Genomic DNA, 24,364 nt, shown 5'->3' on the forward strand with positions numbered 1-24,364 from the left:
CTTCTTGTTTACGGGTGAACCTGTGGAGTTCAGGAAGTGGGCGCCCACACTTGTGTGAGCAAGTCCATTAAAATAAGCAGCACATATTAAACTGAAAGAGCAACACTATTTCCAGTGACAGGCGCCATCGTCTGCCGCTGCATTTTCAACAAAAACGCAAGCAGAGCTATGCCAAATTTTCCTAGGCGTTCTTATCTCCCCAATTGGTGCAAGGGTGGGCAAGAGCCACATTCCCCCATGCCCACCTGACGGGGCTTATTCTTCCTCTGACACCCCCTTGGTAGGGCAACGTGTGCTTTAGAAAGTGAAATGAAACTTGTGGGATGGAGTTTTTCCAATCTATTTTCACAGTTTCCCCTCATTTAACGAGAGGGTGTGAAAGGCTGTCTTACATTGTGGTACCGCTAATTAAATAACCACATTATTACCAAAACATTTATTTTGGTTCAAGTAACTAAAACTTTGCTGCCCACAGAAATGAAATCTGTAAAGCAGGGGTTTCAGACTTATTAGTTATGGTAGGCCAGATTTAATTTAAGTATTATGATTAAAAAAGATTATAAGTGGGCCACACACAGTATAATTACTTAAACACTAGACGCAACTATTACATAATATTGTTTGTAGAAGTTTTAGGTGATAGGATATACTGCCCTTTATAATGCAATTAGCAGTCACTATCTTCACTGTCTTTTGCATTAATTAGCAAAACTAACTCATTATTTTAAATATGACAGTTGTGATTATTGTATGCATGTTCAAAACTACATAAATCTCTGCTCTGCTGAAAATAACACTGTCAGGACATTTTGTTCTGCACAGGGCGAAAATAAACATGCAGGCTTGTACACCCACCCCTCGCTTTGCATACCGTTAAATTATGCATTTTCACAGCATCAAAGGCTCTTCTCTGTAAAGGTGCTTCCCTGTTGATCTTGTTTACATGGTGATTGTTATTCTTGAACGATCTCCTGCTTTTGAACATTAATTCGGGCAGAACGGGCTGCCAGTGCTTCCAGCTGTGACAAGACAGGATGCAAACTGAGTCCTGGCTGCTGACTGGCTCTGAACAGAACTGCCACATGGGCTGAACAAACAGGCCTGATGGGGTGTGTTTAACTCCCCCTGCTGTAAATGCTGTAGCAAGGCGTGAGGGGGCATTCTGACCGACTGCAGTATATAATTCAGCTTTCTGAACCTGTCAGCAAACACACAAAGTTAAAACTATCATATTGTTGTATGTAAACAACAACCCAAGATGCAAATAAATAATCCCAAACAAACACTCTAGTTGACATGAAATTCCCTGAAGCTGAATAGTGACAAAACAGAAATTCTACTGGTTGGCAGCAAGACTCAGCCGGGTAAACTCAAAGCTTTCACAGGAATGGCTGATGGCTTCCCCATTCGCACGACAGCCATAGCCAGCAGTGTGGGAGTCACACTTGATCCTCTCCTGTCTTTTGAGCCACACGTGAAAAATTCGATCAAGACATCTTTCTTTCACCTTAGAAGTATTGCCCACATTAGGCAATTTCTATCGATGTCCGATGCCGAGTGCCTGATCCGTGTATTTATTTACACCATTGAGGCTTGATGTCTCCAGCTCTTTACTCTATGGGCTCCCCAACTCTCTTCTCAACAAGGTGCAATATGTTCAGAACTCTGCAGCTAGACTACTTACTCACACCAGACCCTAGCAGCACATCACCGCTGCACTTCGGTCTCCACACTGGTTGCCTAAAAAGCCACGTATTCAAGACAAGATCTTGATGCTGACTTTCAAGACTCTTAACAACCTGGCTCCATCACGCATCTCTGAGCTCCTCCATGTCTACAGTGCCCCTGTAGGCTCCATTCAGCTGAAGCCGGGTCTCTCCTCACTGTCCCCAGGACTAAATCAGGGACATCTGGTGCCCTCTCTGTCGCCGCTCCAGTGTTGTGGAGTGACCTTCCTCAGACTTTACCAAAGACAGCTTCTGCAGCTCTCTTCAAACCTAAACTTAAAACTGACCTTTTTACCAAGATCTACATCTGGTTGCCTATAGTCAATTTGTAAAAACCTGTATGCTTTTGTGTTTTTTTCCCCCCTTTTACTCTTATTGGACTTTTCTTGACTTTTTCTTTATTAAAGATGTACACTGTCTTTGGGTTTGGAAAGGCGCTTTATAAATAAGTTAATAATAATATTATCATTCACATGGAAAAAATCTTTGGGCACCTAACTCTGGCTGACCAAAGCTGACCGCTGTGACGTAAGGACACAGCTCAGGCCAGAACCGGCCCCGTCTGGACTTCAGGGCCCGGCGCCGTGCTAGGAAGGGACCACCCCACCCGGGAGCCCCTGTGAAGGTTTTATCTGGGGACGGTGCTTTACCTCGCTGGATCCGCTCTGCACCATGACCTGGGAGGTGTAGGTCACCGGACCCAGCGCCTTCATGCTGTCTCCCTCCCAGCCGCGCACCGGCTCCGACAAGATCTGCAGCTCCAGGTTCTTCCGCCTGCGCAGGTCCTGGCACTGCGTCTGCGCGGAGAGAGCAGGCCGGCTGGTCAGACCCCCGCAAGCAAAGCGAAGTCAGGGAGGGGGATCGGATTCAGAGAAGAAATCGTCCCCCTGAAAAAATACACTGGTCACCAGGGCACCGCCTGCTCATACAGAATGCTAATTTCAGATTCTATATGTTGTACAAACTCAATTTTATTAACCGCCAAATGGGATGAAGAAAAATGAATGACTTGAAAACCAAAGAATCGTGCATGACAATTAAATACTATCATGCACGTGAAACTTATATGCAAAAAAGCAGTATACAGCAGTGCAGAAAAATATTAATACTCTGTGAACAAACTCCGTGATACTGCACCCTGGAGTCGCTATCTCAAGCAGGCAGGTGACTTGTATGCTGTTACAAGGCCAGGAACGTCATTAAGCCGCTGTGAGGACGGCACTTAAAATGCATTCAGTCTCCGAACGGCCGACAGCAGGCCGAGTGAAATTCTGGACTGCTGCATGAGTGGTCTGCCAGGCTGCCCCAGAGGCTTAGAGCTGGAAGGCGAAGGGCGGGCCCATGCCACACTGGGCTACCAAGGCAGAGAGAGCAGCCAGTGGGCATCAGCTCTGCTGATCACCCAGGACGAACCGGCAAGACCAACGACTTCCAAGGAGAACCTCTTAATCGCACGACGCGGCTACAATTCAAATGCTGTGTTCGTGTACACAGTCCACAATTACCTCTGCACACAGTCAACCTCGAGGTGATTAGTCATCAGCCACTGAGGCTCCCACAGAGAACCAAGAGGTTCAGAGATAAAAGGGGAAGGGGGGATTCCCTGTGCCACTGTTTCTACAAACCTTCGAACAGTGGCGAGGACTGACAGAGCAACTGCATCCTTCCACTTAAGGCTGCAGACTAAATGTATGCAAATCCAGTACAAACAGCATGTGCAAGCTAACCTTTGGGAAGAGACACCCACTCTTGCGACACCAATGAAAGCAACCTCCTTAAGAGCTCTGACTCAGTCTTCCCTTTGTGATCTTATGAAAATGTTATGTGTGCACTCTTTTTGGAAACTCACTATAAATGTAGTAGTTTTTTTTTTTAATAAGAAGAAGGTTAGGGTCACATCCACTCACTTCTTATGTACCTTTTCCATGTGGGAAATTATTTCAGTCAACATTCCTCTGCTAGCATTCAAACTGTACTCTACTGGGCAGAATGAACTCCCCTGTAAAATAATGTTTACAAAACATGTCTAAATTCATCTCCACTTTCCACTCAAATGACTCAAAAAACATTTATTTAAAAAAAAGAGTTATTTTTAAAACCTAACGAGAAGCTATTTTAGGCATAGGATGCTAGATGTGAATTTGAATAAAACAAACCCTGGGCGTTACAGAAATGAAGGTGTGGAGACATGTCAACCACAACGGATGGCAAAACACGAAACACTTCACCACACTGGCATTTGCAGCAGTGAAGAGCTGGCCTTACCACAAGGCTTTTAAAGGCCAGCATCGCTTTCAGGATGTCACTGTAGTCAGGATGGGACTCCTACAAGAGATGAGAAACAAACCACAGGGTTACATTAACATGAAATGATACATCTGCCTCGCTGAACTGGACCCAATCGGAAGCAGACGGGCACAGTTAAAGGAAGGGACTGGGCACACTGAAGCCTTAAACCCTATGCTAAACTTGGGATAAGAAGTATCAGAATACTTGCTGTTGAGTATTGAGTAATACGTGGGAATGTCAAGCCCACTGCGGTTCTGTTCTGGTTGCGGGTCAGAGACAGCTCTGGGGCTCTGCCCTCGTCCCCGGCTCAGCCTGCCGCCAGCCCGAGGGGCTCACCTCCACGTGTCTCTCCAGCTCCTGCAGCAGGGTGGGGTACTTCTCCAGCCGCATGAAGGGCTTGCTCAGGCTGGTCGTCAGGGTGAGGATCCCTGGGCTGCTGGCTCCCTGGCCTTCCATGAACTTGTCCAGCTCCTCCCTGAGAGCAAGGACACGGGACGGTCAGGAGGAGAGCCAACTGGATCACATCCACTAAAGTGCAAATCAATCACCCATCCATTCCCAGCCGCTTCTTCCAAGTCAGGGCTGCAGGGGGGGGCGGAGCCTACCCTGGCAAGACACGGGCACAAGGCAGGTACACCCAGTCCACCGCAGAGCACACACAGACGCACACTCTCACACCAGGGCCAGTTTCCCACACAGACAGCACCCCAGGAATTGAACCCGGGGCTTGAGCGCTGCACGGCAGCAATGCCAATCACTGCTCCACTGTGCCGCCATACAATTTATGAATGCTTCCCAACTGACAGGAAAGCAATCCTCTGCGGTACCTTGAAATTCCCCTTCATTCACTACAGCCAAAAACGCATTCCTCTGCCCAGTAATATAATCCCCAACTACTGCACCTTTCCTGCCAAAAGTGGAGAGCTACTTTTCCCCCAACCTGGAAGGGACACCTGCCCATGTTGTTTGCCTTCAACAAATTGTACTCTGCTTCCAGGAACCTCTTCCCAGTACTGACTCAAGTCGCTGACTCATTGCTTCTCATGTGATGCACTTGTTTTCATGACCTTAATGATTTGTTTCTGGGTCTCGGCTTCCCAAGTTGAGTATCGGTAATTTTCCGCCGAAGTGAAGCTAAAAGGTATCAATTTCCCTTTACCTCACTGAAACTGATCAAATGGGGCATTTCGAATTCTGAAGAACAGGGGTGGCTCAGCGTGTTGTTCCAAAACGGCCTCGTTGCATTCCCCATGACGGGGACAGGGCAAGCCAGCGCAACTTGCAACGAAGCTAACAAGCAGCGGTTTTCTGCATCTCGCCGAAACCCCAGAGGAGCATGTGATATATCCGGAGAAAACCGCTTGCTGCTGACTCCTTCCGGAAACAGCCTCATCTCACCCCCCTGCGAACGGGGAACGCCGCCACCATGAACCACGTTACCCGGCCAGCCGAGCTGCCCTCTCTCGCGCTACAAGACTCGATCGACTGTGCGTGCCTGGATTTTCATCTGCACAACAGGACATTTGTGCTCAGTTGCAGGCACTTGCATAACCACTTGTAATGTCAACTAAAAGGGTGTTTCAGTTTCACTGATTAAGCAAAAGTGAAGATAAGACTGGGCTACTTAAATCTGTCACTGCTTTTGTCTCTACTCAGCATGTGGCCTTTAAGATGCGAGATTCCAGATCTCCGCACTGTTCCTCTGTCTTCTGCACAATAACAGCATGGGAATCTCAATATCTGCAGCCAAAGTGCTGAAGTTAGAAAACACTTCCAATGTGTTTGTGAATCTCCTTTGGCTCCGTGTTCACTAGATAAAGTTAAGACACACAGAAGTGACTGTCAAAAGGACAATGTTTTTTTGCGGTTTTAAATTTGACCTGCCTTTTAACATTTTTTTCTTGTCCGAAAGACAGGTATTGGTGTAGAAGTATTTTCAACTCCCCTGTGAAAAGGGCAAAGTTGTGCAATTACACACATAGAAGCCTGTATGCTTCCTTGAGCATAATTTCATTTGAAAAGATGACCTTACTGCATAATCAGTTTAACCACAACAAAACCATCCTGTTCACTAAGGAACAGCTTCCTGTGCTATTTTCTCTGTATTCTCTTCATTTGAAATGCTACACACTCTCAACACTGATTAATGATAACATGAAGAGGTAGCTTTTGATGAGCTAATAACAGCTTTGAAAAAAAAACCCTGCAGACACAGGAAGACAGGAAGCCCTTGACAAAGTGTAATCGATGATCTTTCAGGTGAACAGATACAGACCACGCTGAAGGGGGAGCGTCGAGAGAAATCAAGCACATTTCTCATCAGCGTGAGGCAGGGGAGCTCTCAGAAACGAGCCACATGCCTGAACCTTGAGCACAGCACCCTTTCCACCCTCTGTGGCACTAACCAATAAGAGCTTCAAGAGCGACATCTAGTGGGCTTTTCTGGCAATGAGCAAGTTCCAAAAACCTCAGGTGTCTTCCAGGCAGTGGCGTCACTCTCAGATCTCGCCAGATACAGAGGAAATCTTGTTGGGAACACAATAAATAAAGCATACATCTGGAAACTGAAAAAATGTCTGTCATACCCAGCTGAAATTAAAGACTGGCAAGAATGGGGTCATAGCTGATATAGGTGGTATTTATAATTGGATCCATCCGGTTTAGGGAGAAGCGAAAGGTTTTATGCTGGTTTACTTAGCAAACCAGTTCTGACCACCCTCATTAAAGCACTTAATTCTGGCGATAGAGTAATGTTAAAAAAATCTTGCATGCTGTTCCCAAAGGTGCAGATAATTGCAGTAAGGAGCCATTTCTATTCCATAAAAGTGGCTGAAATAATATTTCTAAATTCATTCTAATATAGTTCGATCACATAATTAGGAAGCCTACTGTAATGAAGTCCTGCATTGCACTCATGTAGAAAGCCCACTTCCCGGAAAGTCCTGTTTTAGTGGTGCTGTCTTGTGAGAGTTTGTGGGGTTGAAGCAGGCTCACCCATGGTCGGTGAGCACGCAGACAGCAGACGGGTGGTTGGAGCAGTAGGTTAGATACAGCGTCTTGATCTGACACATGAGGTTCAGGTAGCAGGCCCCCAGCCTCTGCTGACCCTCCGGCAACCTACCACAGATAGAGAGAACAGCAGGAGAACACGAGTGAAGACCAGGGCAACGGCGAAGAATGTTGCGGAGTAAACAATGAACCTGCTTCACAGCCATTCATTTAAAAATTAAAGTTCGTATCTAGGGAGAAGAGGTGCAGCAACAGGGCATGGTTTATCACGTTAACTAGATTCTTATTTTTGGTATCTGTATGCTGAAGATATTGTTTTTCCGTTATCTTGTTGTATGCCCCACCCCCTCAAAAAACATGATATTACTGGCATGAGAATATATTGCAAAATAAGTTAATTTGGGGTGGTTGCATCTTTTAACCACAAGGTGGCGCTGCTTGACTTTTCAGACTATTAATGAACTCATTAATGAACACATTTTACAGCTTCTTTAACAACAATAATGAAATCTGTAGAATATAAGAAGAAACGAGCAGGAGGCACTTGGCCCATTGAGTTGAATCTTATTAAATGAAGGGATTTTGATACACCTCCCTTCTCCCATTTAGGGGTTGCTAGCTTTCCAGTTAAGATAAAAATAGGCACACTACCATCTCTTCTGAAACACTTACTTTGTGCATTCCTCCAAAGCAACACAAAGACCGTGCTGAAAGGCAAGGATCTCCTCCAGGTTTCCCAGCAGGCAAGAGCTATCCGCAGGGGCCAGCCTTCAAAGAGAAGCACAATGCTTGTCATCAGCCTACAGCGCGTAGAAAGTGCAGGAGTCTTCAGGAAGTTCCTCTCAAACGGCAGTACCTCCAGCCCCCTCCAGGCTCTTGACTTTCACACCACCATCACCCCTATCATTCTCCAAATCATCGGTTTATATACCGACTGTTTCATTGTCTTTTGACCCTGCACTGTCACGCACAACTATTTTGGGAGACGAAAGGCAGCCCTGCAAGCAACAGGAACTACACATAAAAATCTTGAGCTGGAAATGAAGCAACAGCATGATAAAAGCAGATACTGTGATGCCGGTTAAACTTCTCCCACTTGAGCCTTTCCAATGCAGGTGAGCGCTAGTCTGCCCCCCCTGCCCCGCAGTCTGCACTGCTTACTTGTCACTGGACTGCAAGGGCCGAAGGTAGCAGCTCAGGAGTGTCTGCAGCTCTTTAGAAAATTCCCGTTCATTGTCAAGTATGTCCTGCACTACCTGAAAGGGAGAGAAAAGAATAAGAGGACTTTCTCTCATTTGCTCCGATTTCCACAATTAGAGTCGTTTGTAACAGGGGGCTGCAGGAGACTTACCACACTGTAATAGTTCTTGGTCAGCTGTGGCACTTCAAAGCCCTTCACAGCTTTGGGAGACAGAGGTTTATCTAGATGGAAGGAAGACAGTAACATGAGGACCTGAACGCAGCACACAACAGACAAGAGTGCGCACCACTCTTCGGCTTATCGGCAACAGGACACATTTCTTGTGATGGTAAACCGATACGGTTAAATCAGGGTTTTAACTTTGAAGAATTATGAAAAAACAAACCCACTTAAACCCATTTAAGAACGGTGTAAATAAGCAGTCCCTAGTCCTGGTCGTAGAGGGCCTGCAGTGCGTCTGGGTGTTTTCTTTGCAGCTCGGACCTTAATGACCTGAACTGTCGTATCATGTGCCTGATTGGACCCGACTGGATTTACTAACTCCTCTCACCCCTCTGGGTGCTGCTGTTTTCAAGAGACCTAGAAAACCCCCCAGTGACACACGGCCCCCAGGAACGGGACTGGACAGCCTGTGCGTGCCATGTCCTTTTTTTCTCTCACGTCTCCCCTTTCTTCTTCCCGTCTGTAACAGTATTAAGTTATGGCCAGAAATATGCGAAAACCCTCCCCAGAGAACGTGCCAACGGCCAAAGCAGAACGATAGACGATTCCGGAAAGTCAGGAGACTTTCCGACATTACTAATTCCGATCCTCAAGGGCCACTTGTCCGGCAGGCTTTAAACCTCTGATTTTTCAAGAAGAGCGTCTGCTTCGCCAATTAAGTCAATAATGATTTCAATTAGGTCATTAAGTGCTCAGCTGGAGGAAAAAAGCAGTCGGAGACTGTCCCCTCATATTTCCTATAGCTACCACAGCTGCTCAGTTACCCTGATTCCCAGAATGCATGTGCCTTGACCAGCTTGCGAGAAATAAAGGGTTTCTCTGTGACCGACGCTCTCTGGAGAGCAGCACTGCAGGTGAACTCCTGGACTAGCCCCAGGGGCCGGCGCAGGGCAGACGGCCGCTGCTCACCTGAGGGCTTGACCTCTCGGACGTAGTTGCTGGGGAACCAGCCTGTCTTGCCGTTGAGCGTGCCCTCCCACCAGCCGCCCTCCTCCATGCGCGTCACGCAGATGACGTCGCCCTTGCTGAAGGACAACTCGTCCTCGTTGTTCTGCTTGAAGTTAAAGCGCGCCTTCACCACCACCACCTGCTGGCCCCCGTTCTCCGTCATCTCCTGAGGAAGCAGGGAGGGAACCGGAGGTTTCAGACGGGAGAAACAGCTGAGCTCCCCCCCACGTAAAAATCAGTTTTTATCATTTATTAATAAAAACACAACCTACCACCCTGGCTACCAAGTAAGACTGACACACCAAATAAGCATGCGAAAAGTACATCCCAGTATTCCCTGCTTTAGTTGACCACCTCTGCCCCAGCTACTTGGGTAATTACATCTAGTGGAGTTGGGGGGGGAGATTATGGGGGGGGAGTTCCAAAGCCCCTGGCTCCCTGTCCAGCCCATAGACATCAAGACATTACTATCCAAACCAGCAATCACAAAGCACTGCGAGATTACAGGGTTGTCTGCAGTTGCAGACCTCAGAAGTTTCCATGCACTGGGGAATAGAAAAAGCATATGGCTTTCCTAATCCCTGCATGCCTTTGCAAAAAACCACCGCAACCCAAGACCCCAGAAGAGGCAGCGTCTCCTTACCACGTTCTTGGATTGCCTGCGCAGGGCCCTGGTCGTTCTGGAAGAGGAGGCACTCTGTGAGCTCGCAGACTGGCTAGGTGCTGGATAGCCGGGCTGCTGGCATGACCTCTCTACAACTCGGTCTGTTGGGGTGGGCGGAGGAGCAATTCGGTTATCGATGCACTTTAAAAAAAAAAAAAAAAAAAAAAAAGACTACCTGCCGGCATGAGTGCGGTTTAATTTGACTTCCTTCTGCTCCACTTCTCGGGCCGTGGCTGCAGCGCCGCCCTGGTGGAAGAGGGGGCGAACTGCGCCCGGGCAGCGGCAGCCGTGTGACTCGTGTTGCGTTTCGGCACAGCCTCTGAGGCGCTTGGCCTCCCTCACTGAGAGGACGTCCCGCTTCCACCAGGCGGAAAACAAAAAAGTGTTTGAAATTTGTGCAGCAGTCAGAATTCATTCTTTTTTTTTTTGGTTTGCTCAGAGATGCTCTTCCCCTTTTCCCTTTGCAGGCAACACCGACATCTTTAATTCAGCCAGCTTCAAGTCCTTCGTAGGGAAATTAATACTTTACCCCCCCAAAAAAACAGCTCATCCAGTCTCACATCACACAACTGCAGGAGACCTAAACAGGGCCCTCCACTATTTGTTAATGCTCAGAAATAGTTTCAGCAGGAAAGCAATACACAATAGAGAAACCAAAATCACTCCTATAATGTTGAGTTCATTAAAAACAAACAGCAGTCGGCTCGTGCTCCTCTGCTACACTCTTTCCTTTCTTCAGCGTGGAGCAGTGATCAGGGCTCTGAACTCTCATTCAAAGTCCTCCAGTAAATGCCCTGCTGTCTACAGGGGGCTCAAGGGCATTATCATTACTGAGAATTCGTTCGCAGTTGACTTACCTGGTAAAATGGGAAAGTAAAATAAATAAGTAAATTGCTTTGGAAGAAAGCTGCAGAAAGGCCAGTATTTCATAACCGCCATGAGCACCACCATTCCAGGCCGCACGCATCCTGTTTCGGTCCAGGATGGCTCATTTCAATCCTTTGAATCACAGCAGCGATTTAAAAAAAAAAAATCCTCCTTTACTAATGCGCAGCCGTTGCACAGCTAATCTGTGTCAACATCTATCACTGGGGGACACTCCTTAAAAACCGTCGACAGGCAAGAAGAACGACTGTAAATAACAAGCACATCGTGTGCAGGCCAAGGAGCAGCAGGAGAAGGCATGACAGACCAACCGCGATTACCGTAAAGGTATGAGCGCCGTTTCTCAGACCCCGTCTGGCATTTCTGCACACTGAGCTCTTGTTAAATGACTGCCTGCTCCCTAGCCCGTCTCCAATCCCTGCCAACAGGATTTTAAAACATTTTTGAGGTATTCGACAATCTAGTGCATGTTGGAAAAAGACTGGTTTTAGCTCCCACTGGCACCAAGTCACTGTAATAGTCTTATCTAAGGGTCTAAGTATACAAGATTTTAAAGTCTTTTTTTTTTTATTCATTTGGGTTGCATATATCAGTATCTAATGGTATTATACTGCACTTTGAGACTGATTTAGGAATCACCTTTGAGACTGATAATAATCTGTTAAACATAAAACTTTGAATAGTGAAGCCTATTCAGGTAACCTAAAATCTTATTGTGGATTAGCAATTGTAGGACTACAGGAAAATGTGAAAGCTACCTTTGAAAAAAAGGGAAGCTCCTACTCAAACATGTAACCAACAATAATGTGCCAACAAGAACAGACTGGACGCTAAACAGAGAAAACAACTGTTGAGACAACTGAACTTGGTAATGCTGCAATAGCACAGTCGCCACTACATGAAAGCTTTCCACCGATTAAGTGCTTTCCTTTACTAGAAGTCTCTTACCTAGAAGCAGACAAACGCAAAACGTGAAATGTGTTGCGCACATGGACTGCCGAAAGAAAAGAGCTCCACCGTACCTGCATCAGATCTCCTGCTGCTCAGACCAATCCTACACTAGGCTGCTCTAACCCTTCACACGAGAGATTAACTCAACAGAATTCTGCCCTTGAGGGAAAACCCCCAAAACTGCACAGCATGGCTCTGAACGAGCTGCAAGTGTCTGCGTACATGTGCCGGCCTGTTCTGGCTCCAAGTCTTTACCTGTTCCAGGATCTTGTGACCTGAAAATCATCGTCGATACCACACTAAGGTACTGGCAATCTCTTGCTTCTCGTTTTTAAAAACAATCATTGCCACCAGTTAAAACCTGAAGACCCCAATAACACACTGCAAATCGGCAACACTCGGCTCTGGTTTTAGAGGACTGCAGTCATGCAGGAGTTTGCAGGCAGCCTGATGTCCTGCGTAGTAAAATACCCAGAAACACTGGTAATTTAGTCCATTGAAGTCTGTAATTAAGTGAAAAATTGGTTCAGCTGAATCATTAAGGAGTCGGGTACAATGATAGCAGGGGAGCCCCGGAGCTCTCCTGAGCCAGGAATCAATACTGCCGTTGGAAACTGTTCAGTGTGACAGATGAAGTCAGTTTGCACTGCAACACGACAAGGGTAACTCCCAATGTAGGTCCCATCCATAAAAAGTGTGAAAAACCCGAACCACGTAATTAAGACCAATAAATCTTCCTTCTATTACCTCATTTAGAGTACAGCGTTCAATTTTTTTTTTTTTTACAATAAAGACATTGCTGCTCTGGAATCAGTGCAGAGAACAACAACCCAAGGGTTGTGGGAACCTGTTGAAGCTGCCACCCTGCCTTCTTGCAAGAAACGTCTGGATCAGGCCCTTGCATCACTCAGCTACTCGCAACTACGTGAGCCAGGCGGACGAAAAGGCTTCCTCTCATTTCTAACCTTTCTTACGGTCTTAACAATAAGCCTCCCAGCATGTGTGATGCTGGATAATGTGGGTCCCCCCACCCAAACAGAAAATCAGACAGCTGAGCTGCTGTGCTCGGCGCGGTATGAAATGACTAAGAAAATGACACAATCAGTATTGCAGCTTTTAAAAGTCAATTCTCCGGGCTTTCAGGAAATAAGAGCAGAGGAGCTCAGTAGTACACCAGGAAAAAAACTCCTTGCGATACTACGGGAAGTGTCATCTGCATTCCTTAAAGGTCATTCATATAACTTTAAAATGTCTGTAGCAAAAAAATGAATCTTTCTAAGGGGGGGAAACACAGTAAAGGGTCAGACAGGGTGTGACTCAGTGCAAACATCCCTGTATTTTATTCACTGCTGTAATGTCACTTTATTACTAGATATAAACTCCAGGGTTACACCTTTCCTCAGCTGGTAGACCAGTGGCAGCTGTGGGAAGGAAGGCCTGTGCTATTTATAAAGATTCTGATAAAGACCATGTGTGCAGCTGGACTGGCTCGGAGCCCTGTTAACGAGTGGGACCAGGGCAGAGGCAACAGCGCTCTGGCAAAGTAAATGCAACAGGGGCCAGCCATCAAGCAACCTCCCCCCAGGCCTGGGACAGCACACAGACTGGGGGACACGCCGAGGAGGACAGAGGAGCCATCTGCAGAACTCGGCACTCCAGGGGTCACTGCTTCCTGGTCATTCCTGTGCAGAGGTGAAGCGCAGGCTTACTGCACTCTCTCCATGTGACCAGATGTGCTCAGATCTGCAGTGCTGGCCCCAAAAAGGAGGCACTGTACCCAAAGGGTGGCAGGAGTATGGAACAAGCTACACAGACATGTGGCTCAAACTGAAGGCCCTAACTTCGTTCAAGACCCTGTGGATTCATTAACCACTAACTACCAAATGAGCTAGATTGGCTGGAGGGCCTCCTCTCCTTTTTAACATTCCTTACATCCTTATGCAGAAAAATGAAGAAATAGAAGGAAAACACAGAAATCGGAATACGCAGCTTGGCCCAGTTTTTAGTTTTTGAGACACAGGTAATAAATGTGAGGTGGCACACGAGTAAAACGTTTCATCTGAGAGCAGTAATGCTATTCTCTGGCCATACACAGGCCAAACCCCGAGATCCCCAGTTGTTTTTTTAACTCTGCATCACTTTCCCAGAAGCAATCAAATGGCTCTGCCTGATGTTACAATGCACCTTTCCTGTAGCATGTGTACAGACATGCACAGACACTGGATGAAGCCACAGTCAGCTGAGGTTAAGCTTAAGCTTTTAAAAGGGCTCGAACGTTGCTAATATGAAAGAAATGACATTGTGTCTATAGAAAATTCCATTCTTTTAACGCATGTACTACAACTATGACTTTATTCTATCCAATGTATCCATTGACTCTGTCCTTAATTCACTGAAGTAGCCTGGTTTGGCAATGTTGATACAGTACATGCAATAAAAAACAGACTGAGCAGGACTGTGAAGGCAGCCAGCAAAATTATTGATGCACAGCAAAATTATTGGCTTTTAGACATCAAACAGTGTGGAAGTAGTGCCAATACAAACTCTGACTGTCATGACCGCCCCCTGCACAGTGAATCTGAGCTTTTTCCATCTGGGTATCGATTTAGACTGCCTAAATTGAAACAGAGCTGAACTAAGTTATCTTTTATTCTCACGGGTATCACCCTTCCTAATATTGACAACTGATTCTATATTTTACTTCATTCATATGTGTATTTTTCTTTCTCATCATACATGTCACTTATTTGTTAATGGGTCTGCGTTGTGTTAAAGGTATTGTGCATGGTGTCATGTCCTTTACTTGCCTGAAGAGTTAATTTCCCATCTGGGACAATAAAAGTAAGTATCAAGGGTATGTATGATGCAGAAAACCATTTGATACAAAACCCGATTAAGGGTTTAACCTTCAATGCTTTAAGGTTTAAGGCTCATCACATCACACAGCAGCTTTCACCCCCACGCCTCCCACCTCCAGTGGGAAGAGCACTCCGGCACAGCTGCTGCTTGAACACTTGCTGTCCTCATCTCCGAGGCTTCCAGCTTTACAGCAGCCAGAGCCGGCTATTCCTCACTACCAGTGGATACCACAAGTCTCGCAATAAAAGCTTTCGAGCGGAAGACGTCCATGCAATTTAATTCCCCGTTTACCTTTCCATTCCGAGGTCACCTTCACAGTAACGTCTAAACCACCACTACCAGTACAGAAAACATCAAGAACTCTGACCACACACCTGGGATCCCCAATTCCTTTGGTACTCCCTCTCCATATCTGAAACTACCACTGCTACATTATTTGTCTGATAATGTTATCCAAAAGCACCCTACTTATGTACCCATGTATAACGCTGGGTATCCTACTGGAGCATTCTCGAGGCTCCATCGGCAGCGCCTCGCCTGCGATTTGAACCCACATCCCCCCCCCAGCTAGAGGTCCAGAACCCTGGCCACTTCTCCGCACTACTGCCCTGACCTGCTCATTGCTCAGCAGCTCATCCTTGTCCTCTGGCCTTCGTACCCGTACACCAGGGATAAGGGGCCCCAGCGATGTTTCTACGCTGCAGATTCCACTTTGCACTGACCGGAGGAGCGAGGCAGCTCTTGCTGCAGCTCCACACACGTTCAGGACGCGTCAGGGGTCACGCGTGTGCACGCCAGGCTGAGGACGCCACTGTGCCACTCAAGCTCAACCAAGCCCACCAGTGATTATCCGACTATGAAGCTTTACTTGGGAAATCCTGGTCAAATCCAATTGTTTTGGCACAGAAAACACACAATGCATTGATCTGCAGCCGAGTGATTTCTTCTACGTCCTCTGAATGATATGTGGACTACTGGATGAAACGTGATTTACAATCAAAATCTTTTACACAGGAGAATTTAACCTGCGTCCAACAGGTTGTGCTAAACCTGCCACTTGGATTGCGGCTCTTGGACCATGGGGAATACAAAGTGTGCTCCCCTTTGCCTCTTTGAATGTGTTAGGACAAAATATTTCCCCTGGCTGCACCTGACTGTGCCCCACACAAAAAGAAAAGGTGTGAACTGTGCTATATGAGCCATGCTTCCCTTACAGAGGAGACTCTACAAACACATGCAAAGAATACAGAACAGATTTGGTTTTCACTTAGAATCTGAATTTGGCTTTTTTTTTTTAACTGGCAGGCAGCCTAAAACTGGCAGAGGCTGCTTTGAAAAGCAGCCTATAAAGGACACCTTTGTGATTCATGAAAGCTCTGGGACAAATCCAGCTGAAATCGCATTGCATTCGAGCCTCGCAGAAACTAGATTGTGGCTATTTTTAAGCCATGAGGCTGATGTCTGCAGAGCACTAGGATACAGCCCAAACAAGCGCTTTCAGGACACTGTTAAGTCACGCAGACTGCAGAGTGAAAGAAGCAGTTTCATGGGCCACATCACACAAGGGCAGCTGGAGAGGAAACAAAAGAGTTTTGCACACAATAGTTTGACATTACTGATATCACTGGCTAAACTATTCTTGCCCAGAATTCTTCAGAGACCCCAGTTGCAGAGTAAACGGCAGCTGTACTACAACAGGAATGCAAAGCGCACTGACACGAGGACAAGAGAAGGACATCTCTGGAGAAGGTCTTGCCTTACCTTGGGTGGCAATGTTGACTGCCAGCAGCACATTCAGCACCTTGCCAAAGTTCTCTCCCGCATAAAGGCTTTCTGGTTCGAAGCCCTAACAACGAAAAGAGTCAGGGTTGAGAATTCACTGGGGGAAAAGAATGTATGTGCTATGCATTAAAGTGTTTCTCTTAAAATAAAGAAGTGGAATGGAGTGGGAAGGATCGATCGATGGATCGATGGAAGGATCGGAATCAGGATCAGAATGGGACATTCGTCACTCAAATGCGCAAATCGGAGAATCAAATCAAAATCAAATCAAAGTTCATTTATCAAACGCACAACAATACGACGTGAAGCAGCAGCAGTTGCTGGCAATGAAATGTCTTTTTCTGCGAGCTCACAAGAATCACAAAAATCACAAAATTGTGAATCAAGAGCAACGATCGTTCACTGTGCTTAAACGAGGGATTTCAACATAAAACAAAATCAAACCATCAAAGAAGCCTAGCGCTTGGAATAAATCTCTTTAAAGCGCAATGTAATAGAGTCCAGCGCGCGGCTGCACGGAACACTAAAGTATTGGGTTACACGTCACAGGTAGAGTTTCACCTTTTACATGCCTGCTTCCCAAGGGACCTCCATATCTGCAGCAGCACATGGCAAATGGCCCCTAATATTACCGTTATAATTAATTCATTCAGCCGATCCATTCAAAACTATTACTTAGCTGTAAAGAAATCCATTGTGCAAACAAAAAGGAGCATAAAACAATGATTGAAACAACAGACGATGTGGCAACTGCAGGAGTCAGTCGCAGGTCCTGTGGGTCTGCGTGAACAGGTGTTTCTTCACAACACGGCTGATTCAAGACGTGAACCCACAGGAAAGGCTGGGGAGCAAGGACCCCACCAGTCCTTTACACAAAGGGTTGTGGGAGTATGGAACTGCCTACCCAGCCACAAATTTGAAGCTGAAACCCTGGCTTCTTTCAAGAAACAGCTGGATGAGCCCGTTTGAAACAGCCCCGTCTCCCAGCTCCCCTGCAGCAGGCATTCCAACTGCTGCCGGCGCACCAAGAGCTTTCAGTGCAACAAGACGCTGTCAAGTGAGGCCCTCAATTATTCATAAGGGCTTGTCTTTCTGAACTTTCTTTCGTTCCCTTCGCCAGCCAAACAGGCCGAGGTCTGCTCTCTGATCTCCATGCCTCACCCCCTCAACAGGTTTAGCAGGAACCCCAGCGCCAAAAAGAAAAAGCTCGTGCTGCTCCCTCCCGTCAAAACCATAAAAAGTCATAAAAAGTCTTTCGAATCTCTTTTTCTTCTTGCGGGGGCCATTTCTTTTCGACCCTGCAGCTCAAGCAAACACGAGCTTGCTGAGGACGCACTCTGCAGACGGGCCCTGCAGTTCCCATACTCGGCTCCTTCCTCTTTTCTCAACTTCCCTGCAGAACTGAAAGCTAAACAGCTACCCTGGCTGCTCACATAATAAGCCAGCATGCCTTGCTCCTTTAGATGAAGTTAAATATAGGTCCATATAAACTGTAGAGACCAGAGGAAAGCACGGGATTGGTCATGCTTATAAAAGACACGGAGCCCACACACATGCGGTGCAGCACTAAATGCACCAATTATTCCAAAATTAACCCAGCAACAATTTTTTTCACAAAATTAAAGGTGTTCCAAAAATATACACACCATGATTAAAATCTTCGGATAAAGGGAGCTGCTGAGGAAAAGAACACATCACTCCCCTGATGAAGACATCAAGCAGAGCTCTTTCATTGCTTTCACGGTTTCCAACGGATCTCGGTTTGCGGCTGATTTTGAGGAGACGTGATTTTGCAGCAAAAAGGGTGTTTTGTTTTTCTGGCTACAATCACCGTGAATGCCTGCTCTTACGCAAGCCCTCATTAGAAAAGCAAATGTCTCCCTTTGATCCCCTTCCAAAAAGAGAAAGATGACTCCGATATTGCAAACAGAAAAACCTGTGGCAAAACGCAATCTGAAAAGCATGTTTATGGACACCATATCCCAAAAGTCTTTGCTCTGGTCATTGAGCACATTGACACTGCTCACATTATAGGCAAGGGCCCAGGGCAGACAGCAGACTCCAGGTGTTTGTGCTGGGTTACAGCGCGTTTCTGGACAGCACTTCATGAGTCACATGTGGGGCGATAAGAAAAACAAGTAGAAACCTTAACACACCAGGGCTGGGACAAGTGAATTCACCAGCTCTTCATCGCCACAAGGTGTGTCCCACTACAGCTACATGGTTCAACAACCTCCTGCTGGTAACTGAATCTTGGGACACAGACAGTCCCAACTCTGACACGAAATACAGAACAAAATGATATCCCAATAGCACGACACCCTCGGGGAAGATCTAAGAGAGCAGATCAAAGATTGATTAGCAGGGTCACGGAGCTCTGATCCAATGGAAACATCCACCGACACAGCAGAGCTTTCCAATCTCTCAGCCCTCGGCCGACAAGAGAACGAAGATGCGGCGCGCTGGGAGATAACAAACAATCCTTCTGTTTCTCAGATGGACTTTTTTTTCCCCCCCGTCCTTAACAAGACGACAAGAAACTGGGCCATGGGGCTGGCAAACATCTCTTGCAGATCAAAGGACGAGTTAGGAGCCGCCCTGGGGTGACTGCAGGACTTTCATGGAATTTCAAGAGCAGACTGCGTGTGCTGTTTTATAAGATTTTGAAAAGAACAACATTTGTCCTTGTACGGCATCAAAGCGGTACAGCTCTAATGCTTAGATCCCACCAGCACAGAAACCCTTATTATAAATAAATCACACGTACCCATGACAAACACTCAAGGGCCTGCTGTGAAAATGTGCCCTCATTCCTAGCAAATGCCTTTTCTATTTTCCTCACCACTGAGGAATACTAAGGCTAAGATGTTTCACTGGCATGGTTTACTTTGTTTTATTTTTGATGAAAAAAAACTTTGGTTTTATTTTTTTATTTTGCATATGACAGAGACTGTCATTATGCAGTCTTAAATTACAGATACACAAAAGCCTTTCAAAGGGCAGCACTGATGTCAGAGCACAGTGCGGAGGAGAAAACCCTAAATGTCTACTACTCTCTAAACAATGAGTTCTGCACGGAAATTGAGATGTTAGCTTTTCAAGCATTTTCCCCCCACAGGTGATCCAGTCACTAGTCACAGTAAGTTTGTTTTTCCTCTCAGACACAACAATGTTACTTCCAGGGCTTGCTTTGAGCAAAAAATGGGGTGTCTATCCGATCAAAAACACTGCACCTGTTGAGTATGCAAATAGCACTGGCAAAAATACCATGTTCCCCACCGACATGAAAAAGCAAACCGAGTTGCACCCATTCAGCAAGCAGAATAAACCCTTTGGGGGAAAAAAAAGCACAACTGAGATCTCAAATGAAGGTTCTCAAATTGCTATAAATATACCAATCGGAGCTATTTCTGAGCTTGAATTTCACCCCTGTGGTACATAAAAACACAAGGAAGAAACGAGAAAGCGAAAACAGTCACTTCCATTTTGGAGTGGCCGTAACTATTTTTTTTTAAACTGCAGCAGGACTTAATGCAGTTGTGCCGAGTGCGGAGTTATTCAAATAACGTGATGCCGATCTTTCCGAGCAACACTACTTGCCAGATACCCTCGGGGGGGGGTTCGCATGCAATTAGTGTCTCATGAATTAAACAGCATTAAAGAGACCTTACAAAATGTACGCTTAGTATCCCCCCCCCCCAAAAAAAAAAAGAAACAGCACACGACACCTCCGACTTGCAACGCCGCTGTAGCGTTTAACTATTCGCCCAGTTCGGGAAATGCCACCTGAAATTAATTCGGATACTGTCCAAACATTGTAAACACGACAAGGGTGAAACGCAGAAAGTGTGTGTATGTGTGTGTTATGGGGGGGCAGGGATCGCGTCATTTTGGGTTAACCATTTCACACACCTAGAAACAACAGTTACCCTGCAGTCTCCACAAAACAAGAAAAGACCGAAAGGTAGCTGAGCGGGTTTATTAAGAGATACTCAGCCCAGCTGGGTCATGCATTACAGTGTACACGCTAGACACCCCCCTCTGCTCCCCACGTACCTCAATCTTCAGCGAAGCACATCCCTTTAAGAACTCTCTGATGTTGGCCAGGCACTCCGCTTCGGTCCTCGGCTCCTGGCAGTACTAAAAACAGCCAATTGCGAGAAAACAAACCATTAGCCGACCCGTATAGTCAGTGAGAGGTCACTGGCAAGGCTCCTGGCAGCCGGTCGCGACAGCACGACGGCAGGAGGCAAGAGTCCATTACACCGCAGCCGGACGGAGGCGTGTTAAGTTTCCGCGCAGTTGGGGCAAGTGAGCGCCGATCGATCCCCCCTCTGCCTGCCCGCCTGCCTGCCTCCCTCACACTGGGGAGCTGTCACCAGGAAGACAGCCGTAAAGAGGAAGTGACGACACACCCCTCAGCCGGCTCGCGCTGCCGTTCGCTCGCGGGGTGCAGTTTGCGCTGGGTCGCCACTGTGTACGAAACACCGAGGTGCTCTGGGAAAGGGACCCACATCTGAGCAGTTTAAAACAGACCTAAGGGAATATCTCCGACCTGTTTCGAAACCTAAGATTATGAAAGGTGTGCCTTTGTTCAGCTGTTACCTTTATTTACCTCATCTGACCTTTTTTTTTTGTAAGATGCAGCTGTTGATTGTGTTGTTTTTTTTGTTTTAATGTATGATGTCAAAGCTGCTCCGGACTCAATATGATATAGTCCAACGTGGAGACCCCACACTATAAACTTAATTTGTAACTATTTTTTGTTGATGTACTCTAGTGTGTTTATATATTACCGTTCTTGCCATATAAAGGAAAAAGACACAAGGTTGCAGTTTCACGACGAGGAACGATTTTCTCTGTTATCGCGAACGGTTATCGCTGTACAAGCCTATACATAATTATTTAGGCTTTAAAGATTTGACGTCACAGAAAGCGAGACATTTAAAGGCAACATTTACACATTTCTTAAAGTATTAGTAAGTTTCATAAGCGTTTATGACCACAGACACTTAACACAGATACTATTCAAACTGTACAAAGGCCCATTGCTCTTATCAAGTCACTAAATAGAGAAGAACGAAAAACAATGTAGTTTTCTTTCTAATGATACCTTGAAATGATTAGCGCATGGAATAAACGGGTTCACTGCCTGGCCAGTGAAAATGTGATGTGGTGACTCATATCAGCCCTGTCATGTGCAATTATGATAAAAGCAACAGTTACAGCTCAGTTGTCTATACCTCTGTTAGTCTTTTGTAGTGTACCACGTTAAAGCTGTGGTCACAGTAAAAGCAGAGAGAGGTGTTATTATTATTCATTCGATTCGTCTGTAGCCTGTGACAAACCACTGTATAAAATCAAGCAGAAATTAAGTCAAGTCAAAGACAGTCAAGTTAGCGATGACTGGTGTAATTGTGGCAAAGCCCTAGAAAACTGGAGAAATATCACATTCCAATTTACTTGGGGTTTACAGTGGCAAACCTTAACAACATAAGGCCATTGGCCTCCTCTGGCCTGTTATAGTTAGTAGCTAAATGATCCAATTTCTGTTCCAGCTGTGTTTTGAAAGCAGCCAGTGAGGGTGGCACCGGCTGCCCGGTCGCGATGCTGAGGCCGATACCATCGCATGTTTGAAGAAACGGCTGATTCAGGTCCTTGGATCAATTAGCCACGAGTAAGAAAAGGAGCTAGTTCTCATTCTGCACACTTTCTTCTGCGTTGCTGAGGTCCCCGATGCCGCTCCTGGGCCCTCACGCAGCCCTGAGCTCAGTTCAGGTCCCCTCAAGCTAATATAAGTGTCCAGCCGGCAGCTCGGGCCGTATCTCCTCAGCAGAACTGCTTCGCAGGCCAGGACTCCTCAGCGAGAACAACAAGGCTCTCTTCTGCTGCTCCAGGCTGCACTGAGAGCTCGCCCTCCTCATCGCCTCCCTCTGCTGGACTCGGCACAGCCGCTGCCCTGTGGTCCACAGCCTGGATACTACAGTACTGTGATTCGCCAGCTGTGACCAGGATATTCCATTAGGTGGCGCAAGACTGGCAGTGTCTGAGGGGGACACCCTGATGGGCAGGACGGCCTGGCATTAGTCGGCCTGAGTCTTCTGGTCCCGTGACCTGTCTGGCGCTGACAGGGACTGGTATGCTCCTCAGATCAGCGCTGACTCCTCCGTAAGGCGCCGTGGAGGTGGGTGTGTTTGGGGGGGGGGGGGCGCATCTGCGAGCCAGCCTGCTTCCTGTGCAGGACAGGAGTTGTAGCCTTTAGCCGAGTCTTCAACAACTGCTGAATCTGACTTGTGTGGTTGCACAACAACAACAACAACAACAACAACAAAAAATCACTGGTGGTTATGAATCTGGAGATGGAGATTCCCTGTGTCCTGTGGCTTCGGAAGAATGCAAGGTCCACGATTCCCACGTTGGGCAGTTTCTGGCTCCTGCAACAGGGTTCACACGCAGGTCTCCAGTGATCGGCGCGTGGCTCCGAACCCCTGTCCGGACCAGAACCTGTGCATCTGTGGTCCACATTGGCCGGTTGTGCCTTCAGCTTCCCCAGGTATTTCCATCATCTATGAGGGGCTGCAAAAGCACGTGGCCGACGGCCGTTCACCCAGCCCACTCCTGTCAGAGAGGCCGGCCTCACTCCCCCACACCCAGCTACCTTCCACAGAGATCCACGGCTGCCTTCTTTCAGGGAAGGTAATGTTGTCTTTCCATTTGATGTTTGACCATTAGAACGCCTTGGTACGCCCTCATGGCTGCGCCAGGTCCCGGAGCTCTCTCATGGGCCACCCGCCTGGCTACCACACCTGAGACTCTGGTGCATCAACATCGGAGGCTCTGTAGCATCTCGAAGGTCATGGCACTCCCTGTACAACACTGATTTGGGGACTGATTCTCCTGGATGAGGGCCAACTCCACGTTTAAAAACTAACTTACAACTCCCATAGCAGAAAGACATCAGAAACGAAAATTATCCTGAAACGTGGTTCACACCTTCCCCCTTCTCTCACTGACAGGCTTGTTTTTTCGTGTAATCTTCTCTATGCACATGCAGGTTTCGATACCTCTCTCCATTTCGCACCACCTGAGTGGCCTCTCTGCCTCTCCCCTGCTCCTGCCTCCTCCCCTCTCCCAGCTTTTGTTCTTCTGTGCTATTTAATTTAATCTATTAAATTATTAATTTTATTAAATTTAGATTAAATCTATTAATTTAATCTATTAATTTAAGATTTTTAGTCTTTGCTGTCTGCCATGTCTTCTCACACCTGAAGAAGGCTCCACAGCCGAAACGTTGTGTTTTCTCTCTTCTCTTTTCAGCATGGAATAAACCTATCACTTGTTCCTTTGCAGCCTACGCATGCTGACGCAGCTGCCCACCTGAACTACTCTAACTGACAACTTTATATACATCCCTGTCACCCTGAAGTGTCACTTCTTCTTTGAGACAGTGCCAAGGTAGAGAATTGTAAACAAAGTGGTCACAAACAAAAACACCGGAGCACAATATATTAATCCATAGGCTATTAAGATCGCCGTTTCAATCTGTGTGCTAGTTTCGTGTCTTAAAAGTTTTTGTCATAGTTTTTCAATCTTTTTTTTAACTTTCTACAGCAGCGCAAACGAGTGAAACCCGTTTTGTCGTCTCCACACGGAGCAGGCTGACCTTGTACGGGCCAGTGATGCTTTCTCGATAAGCGCGAACTGGGAACAGAGAAGGCTTTTTGATTTTACATTTGATTTTACAGCCAGTATTTTACAACAAAGGGTGGTTTATTTGAAAAGGAATTCACAAGATCAATGCCATATGCACTAGAAATAGCCGCCGAG

At 46.6% G+C, this 24,364-nt stretch overlaps 1 protein-coding gene across 4 annotated transcripts in view; it reads right to left on the reverse strand.

The window, feature by feature from the left end:
* arhgef6 (Rac/Cdc42 guanine nucleotide exchange factor 6) overlaps positions 1-24,364 on the reverse strand; it is a 39,113-nt gene that overhangs the window by 13,885 nt on the left and 864 nt on the right. For 3 of the 4 annotated variants that reach the window (XM_088925855.1, XM_088925852.1, XM_088925853.1), the window contains exons 2-12: positions 20,594-20,677; positions 16,517-16,601; positions 10,040-10,161; positions 9,358-9,562; positions 8,377-8,447; positions 8,187-8,281; positions 7,698-7,793; positions 7,011-7,133; positions 4,353-4,491; positions 3,993-4,052; positions 2,378-2,524 (exon numbers count right to left, since the gene is read on the reverse strand). In XM_088925855.1, the coding sequence (XP_088781981.1) occupies positions 2,378-2,524; positions 3,993-4,052; positions 4,353-4,491; positions 7,011-7,133; positions 7,698-7,793; positions 8,187-8,281; positions 8,377-8,447; positions 9,358-9,562; positions 10,040-10,161; positions 16,517-16,601; positions 20,594-20,677 (1,227 nt within the window). Of the gene's footprint in view, positions 1-2,377; positions 2,525-3,992; positions 4,053-4,352; positions 4,492-7,010; positions 7,134-7,697; positions 7,794-8,186; positions 8,282-8,376; positions 8,448-9,357; positions 9,563-10,039; positions 10,162-16,516; positions 16,602-20,593; positions 20,678-24,364 lie in introns of those variants that run through there. The other variant, XM_088925854.1, reaches the window with a different exon arrangement.

Source organism: Atractosteus spatula, chromosome 9, assembly GCF_055471065.1.
Source record: "Atractosteus spatula isolate fAtrSpa1 chromosome 9, fAtrSpa1.hap1, whole genome shotgun sequence".
Lineage (NCBI taxonomy): Eukaryota > Metazoa > Chordata > Actinopteri > Semionotiformes > Lepisosteidae > Atractosteus > Atractosteus spatula.